Source organism: Petromyzon marinus, chromosome 83 (assembly GCF_048934315.1).
Source record: "Petromyzon marinus isolate PM22_M1 ecotype Great Lakes invasive population chromosome 83, UKy_Petmar_22M1.pri1.0, whole genome shotgun sequence".
NCBI lineage: Eukaryota > Metazoa > Chordata > Hyperoartia > Petromyzontiformes > Petromyzontidae > Petromyzon > Petromyzon marinus.
The window spans coordinates 2,988,582-3,007,708 of NC_133748.1; the positions used below are offsets into that span (position 1 = coordinate 2,988,582).

At 56.1% G+C, this 19,127-nt stretch overlaps 1 protein-coding gene across 1 annotated transcript in view; it reads right to left on the reverse strand.

The window, feature by feature from the left end:
* NCAPG (non-SMC condensin I complex subunit G) overlaps positions 1 to 19,127 on the reverse strand; it is a 77,676-nt gene that overhangs the window by 54,120 nt on the left and 4,429 nt on the right. Inside the window, exons 3-10 of the mRNA XM_076057623.1 lie at positions 15,007 to 15,261; positions 13,240 to 13,468; positions 9,523 to 9,668; positions 7,870 to 7,954; positions 6,582 to 7,075; positions 6,126 to 6,288; positions 3,156 to 3,225; positions 2,409 to 2,558 (exon numbers count right to left, since the gene is read on the reverse strand). Coding sequence (XP_075913738.1) covers positions 2,409 to 2,558; positions 3,156 to 3,225; positions 6,126 to 6,288; positions 6,582 to 7,075; positions 7,870 to 7,954; positions 9,523 to 9,668; positions 13,240 to 13,468; positions 15,007 to 15,261 — 1,592 coding nt within the window. The remainder of the gene's footprint in view (positions 1 to 2,408; positions 2,559 to 3,155; positions 3,226 to 6,125; positions 6,289 to 6,581; positions 7,076 to 7,869; positions 7,955 to 9,522; positions 9,669 to 13,239; positions 13,469 to 15,006; positions 15,262 to 19,127) is intronic.

A 19,127-nucleotide genomic window follows, 5' to 3' on the forward strand; every position in this document is an offset into this window, starting at 1 on the left:
GATTAACACTGAACCCTGTGGGAGCCTTAGTCTGGCTCTTTGAGCCTCAGTGATTAACACTGAACCCTGTGGGAGCCTTAGTCTGGCTCTGTGAGTCTCAGTGATTAACACTGAACCCTGTGGGAGCCTTAGTCTGGCTCTGTGAGTCTCAGTGATTAACACGGAACCCTGTGGGAGCCTTAGTCTGGATCTGTGAGTCTCAGTGATTAACACGGAACCCTGTGGGAGCCTTAGTCTGGATCTGTGAGTCTCAGTGATTAACACTGAACCCTGTGGGAGCCTTAGTCTGGATCTGTGAGCCTCAGTGATTAACACTGAACCCTGTGGGAGCCTTAGTCTGGCTCTGTGAGTCTCCTCAGTGATTAACACTGAACCCTGTGGGAGCCTTAGTCTGGCTCTGTGAGCCTCAGTGATTAACAATGAACCCTGTGGGAGTCTCAGTGATTAACAATGAACCCTGTGGGAGCCTCAGTCTGGATCTGCGAGTCTCAGTGATTAACACTGAACCCTGTGGGAGCCTTAGTCTGGCTCTTTGAGCCTCAGTGATTAACACTGAACCCTGTGGGAGCCTTAGTCTGGCTCTGTGAGTCTCAGTGATTAACACTGAACCCTGTGGGAGCCTTAGTCTGGCTCTGTGAGTCTCAGTGATTAACACTGAACCCTGTGGGAGCCTTAGTCTGGCTCTGTGAGTCTCAGTGATTAACACTGAACCCTGTGGGAGCCTTAGTCTGTCTCTGTGAGCCTCAGTGATTAACACTGAACCCTGTGGGAGCCTCAGTCTGGGTCTGTGAGTCTCAGTGATTAACACTGAACCCTGTGGGAGCCTTAGTCTGGCTCTGTGTGTCTCAGTGATCAACACTGAACCCTGTGGGAGCCTTAGTCTGGCTCTATGAGTCTCAGTGATTAACACTGAACCCTGTGGGAGCCTTAGTCTGCCTCTGTGAGTCTCCCCAGTGATTAACACTGAACCCAGTGGGAGCCTTAGTCTGGCTCTGTGAGTCTCAGTGATTAACACTGAACCCTGTGGGAGCCTTAGTCTGGCTCTGTGAGTCTCCCCAGTGATTAACACTGAACCCTGTGGGAGCCTTAGTCTGGCTCTGTGAGTCTCAGTGATTAACACTGAACCCTGTGGGAGCCTTAGTCTGGCTCTATGAGTCTCAGTGATTAACACTGAACCCTGTGGTGGCCTTAGTCTGGCTCTATGAGTCTCAGTAATTAACACTGAACCCTGTGGGAGCCTTAGTCTGGCTCTGTGAGTCTCAGTGATTAACACTGAACCCTGTGGTGGCCTTAGTCTGGCTCTATGAGTCTCAGTAATTAACACTGAACCCTGTGGGAGCCTTAGTCTGGCTCTGTGAGTCTCAGTGATTAACACTGAACCCTGTGGGAGCCTTAGTCTGGCTCTGTGAGCCTCAGTGATTAACACTGAACCCTGTGGGAGTCTTAGTCTGGCTCTGTGAGTCTCAGTGATTAACACTGAACCTTGTGGGAGCCTCAGTCTGGCTCTGTGTGTGTATCTCTGTGTGTGTGTATCTCTGCGTGTATCTGTGTGTATCGGAGCGTGCGTGTGTGTGTGTCTGTGTGTGTATATCTGTGTGTGTGTATCTGCGCGTGTGTGTGTGTCTATCGGTGTGTGTGCATCTCTGCGTGTATCTGTGCGTGTGTGTGTATGTCTGCGTGTGTGTGTGTAAAAGTGCGTGTGTCTGCGTGTGTGTGTAAAGGTGCGAGTGTCTGTGTGTGTGTGTGTAAAGGCGCGTGTGTGTGTAAAGGTGTCTGCGTGTGTGTGTAAAGGTGCGAGTGTCTGTGTGTGTGTAAAGGTGCGAGTGTCTGTGTGTGTGTGTAAAGGTGTGTGTGTCTGCATGTGTGTGTGTGTGTAAAGGTGCGTGTGTCTGTGTGTGTGTGTAAAGGTGTGTGTGTCTGCATGTGTGTGTGTGTGTAAAGGTGCGTGTGTCTGTGTGTGTGTGTAAAGGTGTGTGTGTCTGCATGTGTGTGTGTGTAAAGGTGCGAGTGTCTGTCTGTGTGTGTAAAGGTGTGTGTGTCTGCATGTGTGTGTGTGTGTAAAGGTGCGAGTGTCTGTCTGTGTGTGTAAAGGTGTGTGTGTCTGCATGTGTGTGTGTGTGTAAAGGTGTGTGTGTCTGCATGTGTGTGTGTGTGTAACGGTGCGTGTGTCTGCGTGTCTGCGTGTGTGTCTGCGTGTGTCTGCGTGTGGATCTCTGCGTGTCTGCGAGTGTCTGCGTGCGTGTCTGCGCGTGTCTGCGTGTGGATCTCTGCGTGTGTCTGCGTGTGGATCTCTGCGTGTCTGCGAGTGTCTGCGTGCGTGTCTGCGCGTGTCTGCGTGTGGATCTCTGCGTGTGGATCTCTGCGTGTGTCTGCGTGTGTCTGTGCGTGTCTCTGCGCGTGCCGCTAACCCCTTGAGGTAGGCGGCGAACTGGAGCGGCTGTGGTAGGAGCGAATCCGCTGCGTCAAACCCGGGGCTCGCCAGCGAGCCCACATACTGGCACAAGCAGCGCCAGTAGATGGCCACTTCGGGTGTGAGTTCTCCCACCGGCACCAGCCTCCTGCAGGGGGAGAGCAGGCGGGGAGACGGGGCAGAGCAGAGGACACGGACGACTCTTGTGTCTCCCTCACATCGCCTCTCCCGGAAACCTCCGTCAAACGTCACCTCACTCACTCAGTCAGTCAGTCACTAAGTCAGTCATTCACTCACTCACTCATACACTCACTCACTCACACACTCACTCATACACTCACTCTCATCACTCACATCACTCACTCACTCTCATCACTTACACTCATCACTCACTCACTCTCATCACTCATCACTCACTCTCATCACTCACTCATCACTCACTCTCATCACTTACACTCACTCATACACTCACTCACTCACTAATACACTCATCACACACTCACTCTCATCACTCACTCACTCATCACTCACTCTCATCACTCACTCACTCTCATCACTTACACCCATCACTCACTCACTCACTCATCATACACTCACTCACTCTCATCACTCACTCACTCATCACTCTCATCACTCACTCACTCATACACTCACTCACTCATCACTCACTCTCATCACTCACTCACTCATACACTCACTCACTCATTCTCATCACTCACTCACTCACTCCCTCCCCACCACTGACCGCTCGTCCAGGAAGCTACACAGCTGCACGAGGTCGCTAGGCTTGGCAGGGCGGAAGAGGGCCCTCAGCACTCACTCACTCTCATCACTCACTCACTCACTCACCACTCACTCTCATCACTCACTCTCATCACTCACTCACTCACTAACACTCATCACTCACTCACATCACTCACTCACTAACACTCATCACTCACTCACTCATCACTCACTCACTCACTCTCATCACTCACTCACTCACTCTCATCACTCACTCACTCACTCTCATCACTCACTCACTCTCATCACTCACTCACTCACTCATCACTCACTGTCATCACTTACACTCATCACTCACTCTCATCACTCACTGACCTCTCGTCCAGGAAGCTACACAGCTGCACGAGGTCGCTAGGCTTGGCAGGGCGGAAGAGGGCCCTCATCACTCACTCATCACTCACTCACTGTCATCACTCACTCATCACTCACTCTCATCACTCACTCACTCACTCCCTCACTCATCACTCTCTCACTCACTCTCATCACTTACACTCATCACTCACTCACTCTCATCACTCACTCACTCTCATCACTCACTCACTCATACACTCACTCACCACTCTCTCACTCCCTCCCCACCACTGACCGCTCGTCCAGGAAGCTACACAGCTGCACGAGGTCGCTAGGCTTGGCAGGGCGGAAGAGGGCCCTCATCACTCACTCACTGTCATCACTCACTCACTGTCATCACTTACACTCATCACTCACTCACTCACTCATCACTCACTCTCATCACTCACTGTCATCACTCACTCACTCTCATCACTCACTCACTGTCATCACTTACTGTCATCACTTACACTCATCACTCACTCACATCACTCACTCACATCACTCACTCACTCATCACTCACTCACTAACACTCATCACTCACTCACATCACTCACTCATCACTCACTCATCACTCACTCACTCTGATCACTCACTCTGATCACTCACTCATCACTCACTCACTCATACACTCACTCACTCATACACTCACGCTTATCACTCACTCACTCATACACTCACTCACTCTCATCACTCACTCATCACTCACTCACTGTCATCACTTACACTCATCACACACACTCATCACACACACTCATACACTCACTCATCACACACACTCATACACTCACTCATACACTCACTGTCATCACTCACTCACTCATCACTCACTCACTGTCATCACTCACTCATCACTCACTCATCACTCACTCCCTCCCCACCACTGACCGCTCGTCCAGGAAGCTACACAGCTGCACGAGGTCGCTAGGCTTGGCAGGGCGGAAGAGGGCCCTCATCACTCACTCACTTACTCATCACTCACTCACTCACTGTCATCACTTACACTCATCACTCACTCACTCTCATCACTCACTCACTGACCGCTCGTCCAGGAAGCTACACAGCTGCACGAGGTCGCTAGGCTTGGCAGGGCGGAAGAGGGCCCTCAGCACTCACTCACTGTCATCACTCACTCATCACTCACTTACTCATCACTCACTCACTCTCATCACTCACTGACCGCTCGTCCAGGAAGCTACACAGCTGCACGAGGTCGCTAGGCTTGGCAGGGCGGAAGAGGGCCCTCATCACTCACTCACTCACATCACTCACTCACTCATACACTCGCTCATACACTCACTCACTCATACACTCACTCACTCACTCATACACTCACTCACTCATACACTCACTCACTCATACACTCACTCACTCATACACTCACTCACTCTCATCACTCACTCACTCATCACTCACTGACCGCTCGTCCAGGAAGCTACACAGCTGCACGAGGTCGCTAGGCTTGGCAGGGCGGAAGAGGGCCCTCATCACTTACTCACTGTCATCACTCACTCATCACTCACTCACTCACTCACGTACATCACTCACTCATCACTCACTCACTCACTCATCACTCACTCACTCATACACTCGCTCACTCATACACTCGCTCACTCATACACTCGCTCACTCACTCATACACTCACTCACTCATACACTCACTCACTCATACACTCGCTCATACACTCACTCACTCATACACTCACTCATCACTCACTCACTCACTCTCTCACTCACTCATCACTCACTCACTCCCTCCCCTCCCCACCACCACTGACCGCTCGTCCAGGAAGCTACACAGCTGCACGAGGTCGCTAGGCTTGGCAGGGCGGAAGAGGGCCCTCAGCACTTACTCACTGTCATCACTTACTGTCATCACTCACTCACTCATCACTCACTCTCTCTCTCCCCTCCCCATCACTGACCTCTCGTCCAAGAAGCTACACAGCTGCACGAGGTCGCTAGGCTTGGCAGGGCGGAAGAGGGCCCTCAGCACTCACTCACTCACTCATCACTCACTCACTGTCATCACTCACTCATCACTCACTCACTCATCACTCACTCCCTCCCCACCACTGACCTCTCGTCCAGGAAGCTACACAGCTGCACGAGGTCGCTAGGCTTGGCAGGGCGGAAGAGGGCCCTCATCACTCACTCTCTCTCTCCCCTCCCCACCACTGACCTCTCGTCCAGGAAGCTACACAGCTGCACGAGGTCGCTAGGCTTGGCAGGGCGGAAGAGGGCCCTCAGCACTCACTCACTGTCATCACTCACTCATCACTCACTTACTCATCACTCACTCACTCTCATCACTCACTGACCGCTCGTCCAGGAAGCTACACAGCTGCACGAGGTCGCTAGGCTTGGCAGGGCGGAAGAGGGCCCTCAGCACTTACTCACTGTCATCACTCACTCACTCTCATCACTTACTCACTAACACTCTCATCACTCACTCACTCACTGACCTCTCGTCCAGGAAGCTACACAGCTGCACGAGGTCGCTAGGCTTGGCAGGGCGGAAGAGGGCCCTCAGCACTCACTCACTGTCATCACTCACTCACTCTCATCACTTACTCACTAACACTCTCATCACTCACTCACTCACTGACCTCTCGTCCAGGAAGCTACACAGCTGCACGAGGTCGCTAGGCTTGGCAGGGCGGAAGAGGGCCCTCAGCACGGAGGCGGCCAGCTCCTCGTCGCCCTCGGCGTCAAGGAGACGCAGCAGATGCAGAGCGTCTCCCTCCAGGGAGCGCAGCCAGCCCTGGAGCAGGCTGGAGCTCACGCACGCACGCACATCCTCTACACACACACAGATATATACACAGATAAATACACACACATATACACACACACACACACACGCACACACACACACGCACACATACACACACACACATACACACACACACACACATCCTCTACACACACACACACAGACACACACACGCAGATAAATACACACACATATATACACACACACGCACATCCTCTACACACACACACACACACAGATAAATACACACACATATACACACACACACACATCCTCTACACACACACACACACACAGATATACATATAGACACACACACAGATATACATATAGACACACACACACAGATATATACACACACACACACACGCACATCCTCTACACACACACACACACAGACACACAGATATACACACACACGCACGCACATCCTCTACACACACACACACAGATATACATATAGACACACACACACAGATATATACACACACACACGCACGCACATCCTCTACACACACACACACAGACACACACAGATAAATACACACACATATACACACACACACATCCTCTACACACACACACACACAGATATACATATAGACACACACACGCACATCCTCTACACACACACACACACACGCAGACATACATACAGATATACACACAGATATACACACAGATATATACACACACACACAGATATATACACACACACACACACACGCAGATAAATACACACACATATATACACACACACACGCACGCACATCCTCTACACACACACACACAGATATACACACACACACAGACACACACACACACACAGATATATACATATAGACACACACACACACATCCTCTACACACACACACACAGTCACACACACACACTAACACAACAAAGACAAAGATCCCCCATATAGCCTTAACAGACTGTAGGGGCAAGTGCTGTTAGCGAGCACCTATGAAGGCCGGAACGGTACACAAGGGGGTGGGTGGCCAGCACCACGCCCGACCGCCTTTGTCTCCCTAGTGGCGATGTTTACTACACACCGCACCAGGTACTCATTTGAGGCTGAGTCGACCTAGGGGAGGCCCGGGACCGGTTCAGATAATCGTCACTGGTGTTGGTCGTGAGCAGGAATCGAACCCGGGTCGCCAGGTTCGTAGCGCAGTGTGCTAACCGCTACACACACACACACTTACACACACCTACACACACACTCACCCATCCACCCACTCACCCACCCACCCATACATCCACCCACTCAGCTACCCAACCACCCACTCACCCACTCACTTACCCACCCAAACACCCACTCACTCAGCCACCCACCCACTCACTCACCCACCAACCCACTTACTCACTCAGCCACTCACCCACCCACCCACTTACTCACTCAGCCACCCACCCACTCAGCCACCCACCCACTCAGCCACCCACCCACTCACTCAGCCACCCACTCACCCAGCCACTCACTCACCCACCCACCCCTGCATGGCGTAACAACTCAGTGGCTGGCACCGTCCTCCCCTTAGGTCCGCTCAGTGAGAAGAGGAGCTCACCGGAGCGGTCCTTGAGTCCCTGGTCGAGGAGTTTGACGCGCTGGGCGATGGTCAGGGTCCTGATGTGGACCTTGTCAGCCAACACCTACACACACACACACAGGTACACACACACACAGATAAACACACACAGATACACACACACACACAGGTACACACACAGATACACACACACAGATACACACACACACAGATACACACACACACACAGATAAACACACACAGATATACACACACACAGATACACACACACACACACAGATAAACACACACAGATATACACACACACATACACACACACGTACACAGATAAACACACGCAGATAAACACACGCAGATAAACACACACACACACATACACACACAGATATACACACACACATACACACACACATACACACACACAGACACACACACACAGATACACACACAGACACACACACACAGATACATACACAGACACACACACACAGATACACACACAGACACACACACACAGATACACACACACACACAGATACACACACCACACACAGATACACACACCACACACACACAGATACACACACCACACACACACAGATACACACACCACACACACACAGATACACACACCACACACACACAGATACACACACCACACACACACAGATACACACACCACACATACACAGATACACACACACACACAGATACACACACACACACACACAGATACACACACACACAGATACACACACACACACAGATACACAAATGCACACACAAATGCACACACACACACAGATACACAAATGCACACACAAATGCACACACACACACAGATACACACACACACACACAAATGCACACACACACAGATACACACACACAGATACACACAGACACACAGATACACACACACAGATACACACACACATACACACACACAGATACACACACACACATACACACACACAGATACACACCAACACCTACACACACACATACACACACACACACAGATGCAGACACACACAGATACAGACACACACAGATACCTACACACCAACATCTACACACACACACAGAGACAGATACAGAGAGATATAGAGATACACACATACCTACACACCAACACCTACACACCAACACCTACACACGCACAGAGACAGAGGGAGATACAGAGATACACACACACCTACACACACACACACAGGGATACACACACACAGAGAGAGATACAGAGAAAGTCACTGTCTCCTTGCTGCTCCTCGCTACTAACAGCACTTGCCCCCACAGCTCTGCCAAAGGCTACCTGGGGGAGCTTTGTCTGTGTCTCAGCACGTGCCCCTACAGCCCTGCTAGAGGCTACCTGGGGGAGCTTTGTCTCTGTCTCAGCACTTGCCCCTACAGCCCTGCCAGAGGCTACCTGGGGGAGCTTTGCCTGTGTCTATGTGCGGGTCACCTGGTACGCACCGCTGCTGCTACACGCTACCAACAGCACTTGCCCCTTTAGCCCTGCCAGAGGCTACCCGGGGGAGCTTTGCCTGTGTCTGTGTGCGGGTCACCTGGTACGCACCGCTGCTGCTACACGCTACCAACAGCACTTGCCCCTTTAGCCCTGCCAGAGGCTACCTGGGGGAGCTTTGTCTGTGTCTGTGTGCGGGTCACCTGGTACGCCAGCTTGCGAATGTTCTCACGCACGTCCCTGGTCCGGCGAAGGACCAGCGGCAGGGTGCGGGCGCAGAGACACACGGAGCTCAGGGCAGCTCGTCGCACCTCGGGGCTGGGATCCAACTCCACCAGCACCTCGTAGGCTACACACAGAGACACACAGACACACACACACAGAGACACAGAGACATACACACACAGTGACACACAGACACACACAGAGACACACGGAGCTCAGGGCAACTCGTCGCACCTCGGGGCTGGGATCCAACTCCACCAGCACCTCGTAGGCTACACACAGAGACACAGAGACACAGAGACACACGCAGAGACACACACAGAGACACAGAGACACACACAGACACACACAGAGACACACAGAGACACACGGAGCTCAGGGCAGCTCGTCGCACCTCGGGGCTGGGATCCAACTCCACCAGCACCTCGTAGGCTAACACACAGAGACACACACAGAGACACACACACACAGAGACACACAGTGACACACAGACACACACAGAGACACACGGAGCCCAGGGCAGCTCGTCGCACCTCGGGGCTGGGATCCAACTCCACCAGCACCTCGTAGGCTACACAGACACACACAGAGACACACACAGAGACACACAGTGACACACAGACACACACAGAGACACACGGAGCTCAGGGCAGCTCGTCGCACCTCGGGGCTGGGATCCAACTCCACCAGCACCTCGTAGGCTACACACAGAGACACACACACAGTGACACACAGAGACACACACACACAGAGACACACAGACACACACAGAGACACATACAGACACACAGTGACACACGGACACACACACACACAGAGACACACGGAGCTCAGGGCAGCTCGTCGCACCTCGGGGCTGGGATCCAACTCCACCAGCACCTCGTAGGCTAACACAGAGACACACACACAGTGACACACAGAGACACACACACACACAGACACACACAGTGACACACACACAGAGACACACGGAGCTCAGGGCAGCTCGTCGCACCTCGGGGCTGGGATCCAACTCCACCAGCACCTCGTAGGCTACACACAGAGACACAGAGACACACAGAGACACACACAGAGACACACACACAGTGACACAGAGACACACACAGAGACACACGGAGCTCAGGGCAGCTCGTCGCACCTCGGGGCTGGGATCCAACTCCACCAGCACCTCGTAGGCTACACAGACACACACAGAGACACACACAGAGACACACACAGTGACACACACACACAGAGACACACACACACACAGAGACACACACAGAGACACACACACAGTGACACAGAGACACACACAGAGACACACGGAGCTCAGGGCAGCTCGTCGCACCTCGGGGCTGGGATCCAACTCCACCAGCACCTCGTAGGCTAACACAGAGACACACACACAGTGACACACAGAGACACACACACACACAGACACACAGACACACACAGAGACACATACAGACACACAGTGACACACGGACACACACACACACAGAGACACACGGAGCTCAGGGCAGCTCGTCGCACCTCGGGGCTGGGATCCAACTCCACCAGCACCTCGTAGGCTACACACAGAGACAGAGAGACACACACACAGAGAGCCACACACAGTGACACACGGACACACACACAGAGACACACACACACAGTGACACAGAGACACACACACAGACACACACACGCACAGACACACACAGACACACACAGAGACACACGGAGCTCAGGGCAGCTCGTCGCACCTCGGGGCTGGGATCCAACTCCACCAGCACCTCGTAGGCTACACAGACACAGTGACACACACACAGTGACACACACACAGTGACACACACACAGAGACACACACACAGAGACAGACACACACACAGACACACACACACAGTGACACACGGACACACACACACAGTGACACACGGACACACACACACAGACACACACAGAGACACACGGAGCTCAGGGCAGCTTGTCGCACCTCGGGGCTGGGATCCAACTCCACCAGCACCTCGTAGGCTAACACAGAGACACAGAGACACACACAGACACAAAGAGACACACACAGAGGGCGACTGCCTCCAACTGCCCAGTAGCGTCCTTCACGAGCCTCCTCCACAGAGGCCGATCTTGACACCGCTGGTACCAGTCATCGGCAAGTCCACTCAGCTCCACGTCCTCCTGTACCACATCACTCCATCTCCTCTCTAGACCGTTTAAGCCCCATCAATCCAGCAGAACAAAAGCTGTTTCGGCATGCGGTGGCTGGGCATACGGGCTACATGACCCACCCATCGCAGCCTTGCCCGCCGGAGGAGCTCACCGATGGGACCTTGCCCAGATCTTTCAAGGATTTGTGAGCTCCTCACACAATCCAGTCTGGTCAAACCCAGGATGGATCGTAGGCAGGCCAGCCTAAATGTTTCTAACCGGCGAAGATGTTCCATTAGGGGGGTCCACGTTTCGCAAGCATAGAGAAGGGAGGGAATGACCGTGGCCGAGAAGACCTGAAGCTTAGTGCGGAGCGACAGACCAGGTAGCTTCCACACAGCGTTACGCAACCGATGAAAAGATATTGCCGCTCGACTGATTCGGAGTGAGACCTCTGCTGCTAAATTGGAGCCGGTCATAAGCACACTGCCCAGGTATGGGAAACTCTCCACTCTCTCCACAACTGCCCCATCACCGATTGGGAGTTGTGGGGGTGGAGTGTCCGATGGTACAAAATACCCAGGCAGGTGCTTAGTTTTGGTGGGGCTGATGGTAAGGCCCCACCTCTTAGTGGCATGCTCCACAGTGACACACAGTGACACACACACAGTGACACACACACAGAGACACACACACACACAGACACACACACAGACAGACACACACACACACAGAGACACACACACACAGAGACACACACACAGACAGACACACACAGAGACACACACACACAGACACACACACACACAGTGATACACACATACACAGTGACACACACAGAGACACAGTGACACAGTGACACAGACACACAGAGACACACGGAGCCCAGGGCAGCTCGTCGCACCTCGGGGCTGGGATAAAACTCCACCAGCACCACGTAGGCTACACACAGAGACACACACAGAGAGACACACAGAGACACACAGAGACACACACACAGACACACACACACAGACGCACACACACACAGTGACACACACACACACAGTGACACACACAGACACACGCACACACAGAGACACACACAGACAGACACACACACACAGAGACACACACACAGAGACACACACACAGTGACACACACAGAGACCCACAGAGACCCACAGAGACCCACCCTCTAATCACCTTAATCTCTTCCCCCACCACCATCACCACCACCACCATCACCACCACCACCACCCCCACACACCACCACCACCACCACCCTCACCCCCACCACCACCACCACCCCCACCACCCCCACCACCACCACCATCACCACCACCACCACCCCCACACACCACCACCACCCTCACCCCCACCACCACCACCACCCTCACCCCCACCACCCCCACACACCACCACCACCCTCACCCCCACCACCCCCACCACCCCCACCACCATCACCACCTCCCCCAACCCTCCCCACCACCACCACCACCCTCACCCCCCCCCAACCCTCCCCACCACCACCACCACCAACCCTCCCCACCACCACCCTCACCACCGCCACCACCCGCCGCCCTCACCAGCGATGACGGGGCAGCGTGGCTCCGTGGGCTCCTGCAGGCGGGCAAGGGCTCCTGCAGCACGTGCCCTGACGCTGGGCGCCCGGTCGCGAGCCCTCGCCAGCAGCGCTGAGCGCAGGCGGGCGTGAAGGCGCGCCCCGAGGCAAGCCGCCTCACCCAGCTGGAGCAGCACCAGGCACAGCAGCTGGCACGAGCGGAAGCGCACAGACTGCCGGCGTGCAGCATGGCACTGGGGGGTTGTGTGGTGGTGGTGGTGTGGTGGTGTGGTGAGGGTGGTGAGGGTGGTGAGGGTGGTGAGGGTGTGTGTGGGGGTAGGGATGTGTGTGGGTAGGGGTGTGGGGGTGGTGTGTGGTGTGTGGTGGTGGTGTGTGGTGTGTGGTGGTGTGTGGTGGTGTGTGGTGGTGTGGTGGTGTGTGGGGGTAGGGGTGTGTGGGGTGGTGTGTGGTGTGTGGTGTGTGGGGGTGTGTGGTGGTGGTGTGTGGTGTGTGGGGGTTGTGGTGGTGGTGTGTGGTGTGTGGGGGGTGGTGGTGTGTGGTGTGTGGGGGTGGTGGTGGTGTGTGGGGGTGGTGGTGTGTGTGGTGTGTGGTGGTGGTGGTGGTGTGTGGGGTGTGTGTGGTGTGTGGTGTGTGGGGGTTGTGGTGGTGTGTGGTGGTGTGTGGTGTGTGGTGTGTGTGGGTGGTGTGTGGGGGTAGGGTGTGTGGTGTGTGGTGTGTGGTGGTGTGTGGTGTGTGGTGTGTGGGGGTGGTGTGTGGGGGTGTGTGGTGAGGTGGTGAGGGTGGTGGTGGTGTGTGGTGAGATGGTGAGGGTGGTGGTGGTGTGTGGTGTGTGGTGAGGGTGGTGGGGGGTGGTGGTGAGTGGTGTGTGGGGGTGAGGGTGGTGGTGGTGGTGTGTGGGTGGTGTGTGGGGTTGGTTGTGGTGGTGTGTGGGGGTGTGTGGGGGTGTGTGGTTAGGGTATGGTGGTGGTGTGTGGTGGTGAGGGTGGTGTGTGTGGTGTGTGGTGGGGGTGGTGGTGGAGGTGATGGTGATGGTTATGGTGGTGGTGGTGGTCATGGTGGTGATGGTGTTGATGGTGGTGGTGGTAGTGGTGATGGTGGTGTGGTGGTGTGTGGTGTGGGGGTGTGTGGTGTGTGGTGGTGGTGTGTGTGGTGGTGGTGGTGTGTGGGGGTGGTGGTGTGTGGGGTGGTGGTGTGTGGTGTGTGGTGTGTGGGGGTGGTGGTGTGTGGGGGTGAGGGTGGTGGTGGTGGGTGTGGTGTGTGGGGGTGGTGGTGGTGGTGGTGGTGTGTGGGGGTGGTGTGTGGGGGTGGTGGTGTGTGGGGGTGAGGGTGGTGGTGGTGGGTGTGGTGTGTGGTGTGTGGGGGTGGTGGTGGTGGTGGTGGTGTGTGGGGGTGTGTGGGGTGGTGAGAGTGGTGTGTGGTGGTGGTGGTGGGGGTGGTAGGGGTGGTGGGGGAAGAGATTACGGTGATTAGAGGGTGGGTCTCGTGGGTCTGTGTGTGTGGGTCTCTGTGGGTCTCTGTGGGTCTCTGTAGGTCACTGTGGGTCTCTATGAGTCTCTGTGGGTCTCTGTGGGTCTCTGTGTGGATCTATGCATCTCTGTGGGTCTCTGTGTGTGTCTCTGTGAGTCTCTGTGAGTCTCTGTGAGTCTCTGTGGGTCTCTGTGGGTCTCTGTAGGTCTGTGTGGGTCTGTGTGGGTCTGTGTGGGTCTGTGTGGGTCTCTGTGGGTCTCTATGGGTCTCTGTGCGTCTCTGTGCGTCTCTGCGGGCCTCTCACTTTGAGCAGGAAGTCGTAGAAGTGCGTGAGGAGCGTCTCCTCCTCCTCCTCCTCCTCCTCCTCCTCCTCCTCCTCCTCCTTCTCCTCCTCCTCCTCCTCGTCGCCGCGGCCGCTGCCGCCGGCCTGGAAGGATGCCGCGAATCTGGCGGCAAAGTTGACGAGGCGCTCCACCTGAGGCTCTCGGCGAGCGGTGAGCAGCATCAGGTGCCTGACGTGGGACAGGAACTCCTCCAGGAAGGCGGCGGGGTCCTCCGTCTGTCGTGGTGGCGGTGGGTGAGGGTGAGGGTGTGAGGGGGTGGGGGTGTGAGGGGGTGAGGGTGAGACAGGGGATGAGACAGGGGGTGAGGGTGAGAGACAGGGGGTGAGAGACAGGGGGTGAGACAGGGGGTGAGGGTGAGAGACAGGGGGTGAGGGTGAGAGACAGGGGGTGAGACAGGGGGTGAGACAGGGGGTGAGGGTGAGAGACAGAGGGTGAGACAGGGGGTGAGGGTGAGAGACAGGGGGTGAGACAGGGGGTGAGGGTGAGAGACAGGGGGTGAGACAGGGGGTGAGACAGGGGGTGAGGGTGAGAGACAGAGGGTGAGACAGGGGGTGAGGGTGAGAGACAGGGGGTGAGACAGGGGGTGAGGGTGAGAGACAGGGGGTGAGACAGGGGGTGAGGGTGAGAGACAGGGGGTGAGACAGGGGGTGAGGGTGAGAGACAGGGGGTGAGACAGGGGGTGAGGGTGAGAGACAGGGGGTGAGACAGGGGGTGAGGGTGAGAGACAGAGGGTGAGACAGGGGGTGAGGGTGAGAGACAGGGGGTGAGACAGGGGGTGAGGGTGAGAGACAGGGGGTGAGACAGGGGGTGAGGGTGAGAGACAGGGGGTGAGACAGGGGGTGAGGGTGAGAGACAGGGGGTGAGACAGGGGGTGAGGGTGAGAGACAGGGGGTGAGACAGGGGGTGAGGGTGAGAGACAGGGGGTGAGAGACAGGGGGTGAGACAGGGGGTGAGGGTGAGAGACAGGGGGTGAGAGACAGGGGGTGAGACAGGGGGTGAGAGTGAGAGACAGGGGGTGAGACAGGGGGTGAGACAGGGGGTGAGGGTGAGAGACAGGGTGAGAGACAGGGGGTGAGACAGGGGGTGAGGGTGAGAGACAGGGTGAGAGACAGGGGGTGAGACAGGGGGTGAGAGTGAGAGACAGGGGGTGAGACAGGGGGTGAGGGTGAGAGACAGGGGGTGAGACAGGGGGTGAGGGTGAGAGACAGGGGGTGAGACAGGGGGTGAGGGTGAGAGACAGGGGGTGAGAGACAGGGGGTGAGACAGGGGGTGAGGGTGAGAGACAGGGGGTGAGAGACAGGGGGTGAGACAGGGGGTGAGAGTGAGAGACAGGGGGTGAGACAGGGGGTGAGACAGGGGGTGAGGGTGAGAGACAGGGTGAGAGACAGGGGGTGAGACAGGGGGTGAGGGTGAGAGACAGGGTGAGAGACAGGGGGTGAGACAGGGGGTGAGAGTGAGAGACAGGGGGTGAGACAGGGGGTGAGGGTGAGAGACAGGGGGTGAGACAGGGGGTGAGGGTGAGAGACAGAGGGTGAGACAAGGGGTGAGACAGGGGGTGAGGGTGAGAGACAGGGTGAGAGACAGGGGGTGAGACAAGGGGTGAGACAGGGGGTGAGGGTGAGAGACAGGGTGAGAGACAGGGGGTGAGACAGGGGGTGAGGGTGAGAGACAGGGTGAGAGACAGGGGGTGAGACAGGGGGTGAGGGTGAGAGACAGGGTGAGAGACAGGGGGTAAGACAGGGGGTGAGGGTGAGAGACAGGGTGAGAGACAGGGGGTGAGACAGGGGGTGAGGGTGAGAGACAGGGGGTGAGAGACAGGGGGTGAGACAGGGGGTGAGGGTGAGAGACAGGGGGTGAGACAGGGGGTGAGGGTGAGAGACAGGGGGTGAGACAGGGGGTGAGGGTGAGAGACAGGGGGTGAGACAGGGGGTGAGGGTGAGAGACAGGGGGTGAGACAGGGGGTGAGACAGGGGGTGAGGGTGAGAGACAGGGTGAGAGACAGGGGGTGAGACAGGGGGTGAGGGTGAGAGACAGGGTGAGAGACAGGGGGTGAGGGTGAGAGACAGGGTGAGAGACAGGGTGAGAGACAGGGGGTGAGACAGGGGGTGAGGGTGAGAGACAGGGTGAGAGACAGGGGGTGAGACAGGGGGTGAGGGTGAGAGACAGGGGGTGAGACAGGGGGTGAGGGTGAGAGACAGAGGGTGAGACAGGGGGTGAGGGTGAGAGACAGGGGGTGAGACAGGGGGTGAGGGTGAGAGACAGGGTGAGAGACAGGGGGTGACGGTGAGAGACAGGGGGTGAGACAGGGGGTGAGACAGGGGGTGAGGGTGAGAGACAGGGGGTGAGACAGGGGGTGAGGGTGAGAGACAGGGGGTGAGACAGGGGGTGAGGGTGAGAGACAGGGGGTGAGACAAGGGGTGAGACAGGGGGTGAGGGTGAGAGACAGGGGGTGAGAGACAGGGGGTGAGACAGGGGGTGAGAGACAGGGGGTGAGACAGGGGGTGAGGGTGAGAGACAGGGGGTGAGACAAGGGGTGAGACAGGGGGTGAGGGTGAGAGACAGGGGGTGAGACAGGGGGTGAGGGTGAGAGACAGGGGGTGAGAGACAGGGGGTGAGACAGGGGGTGAGAGACAGGGGGTGAGACAGGGGGTGAGGGTGAGAGACAGGGGGTGAGACAGGGGGTGAGGGTGAGAGACAGGGGGTGAGACAAGGGGTGAGACAGGGGGTGAGGGTGAGAGACAGGGGGTGAGACAGGGGGTGAGGGTGAGAGACAGGGGGTGAGAGACAGGGGGTGAGACAGGGGGTGAGAGACAGGGGGTGAGACAGGGGGTGAGGGTGAGAGACAGGGGGTGAGACAAGGGGTGAGACAGGGGGTGAGGGTGAGAGACAGGGGGTGAGACAGGGGGTGAGGGTGAGAGACAGGGGGTGAGACAGGGGGTGAGGGAGAGAGAGGGGGATGAGAGAGGGGGATTGCAGAGTAAGGAGAGTGGTGAGTGAGTGGTGAGTGAGTGGTGAGGGAGTGGTGAGTGAGCGAGTGGTGAGTGAGTGGTGAGTGAGCGAGTGGTGAGTGAGTGGTGAAGGAGTGGTGAGTGAGTGAGTGGTGAGTGAGTGGTGAGTGAGTGAGTGGTGAGTGAGTGGTGAGTGAGTGAGTGGTGAGTGAGTGAGTGAGTGGTGAGTGAGTGGGTGGGTGAGTGGTGAGTGAGTGAGTGAGTGGTGAGTGAGTGGTGGGTGAGTGAGTGAGTGAGTGGTGAGTGAGTGGTGAGTGAGTGAGTGGTGAGTGAGTGAGTGGTGAGTGAGTGGTGAGTGAGTGAGTGAGTGGTGAGTGAGTGGTGAGTGAGTGGTGGGTGAGTGAGTGAGTGAGTGGTGAGTGAGTGGTGAGTGAGTGAGTGGTGAGTGAGTGAGTGGGTGGGTGAGTGGTGAGTGAGTGAGTGAGTGGTGAGTGAGTGGTGGGTGAGTGAGTGAGTGAGTGGTGAGTGAGTGGTGAGTGAGTGAGTGAGTGGTGAGTGAGTGAGTGAGTGGTGAGTGAGTGGTGAGTGAGTGGTGAGTGAGTGGTGAGTGAGTGAGTGGTGAGTGAGTGAGTGAGTGGTGAGTGAGTGAGTGAGTGGTGAGTGAGTGAGTGAGTGGTGAGTGAGTGAGTGAGTGGTGAGTGAGTGAGTGAGTGGTGAGTGAGTGAGTGGGTGGGTGAGTGGTGAGTGAGTGAGTGAGTGAGTGGTGAGTGAGTGGTGGGTGAGTGAGTGAGTGAGTGGTGAGTGAGTGGTGAGTGAGTGAGTGAGTGGTGAGTGAGTGGTGGGTGAGTGAGTGAGTGAGTGGGTGGGTGAGTGGTGAGTGAGTGAGTGAGTGGTGAGTGAGTGGTGAGTGAGTGAGTGAGTGGTGAGTGAGTGAGTGAGTGGTGAGTGAGTGAGTGAGTGGTGAGTGAGTGAGTGAGTGGTGAGTGAGTGGTGAGTGAGTGGTGAGGAAGACGACAGAAGAGGATAGCGGAGTGAGACACCACAAGCCGGCACCACGGACCACAGCGGTGAAGTATGGTGATGGTGGTGGTGGTGATAGTGGTGGTGATGGTGGTGATGGCGGTGATGGTGGT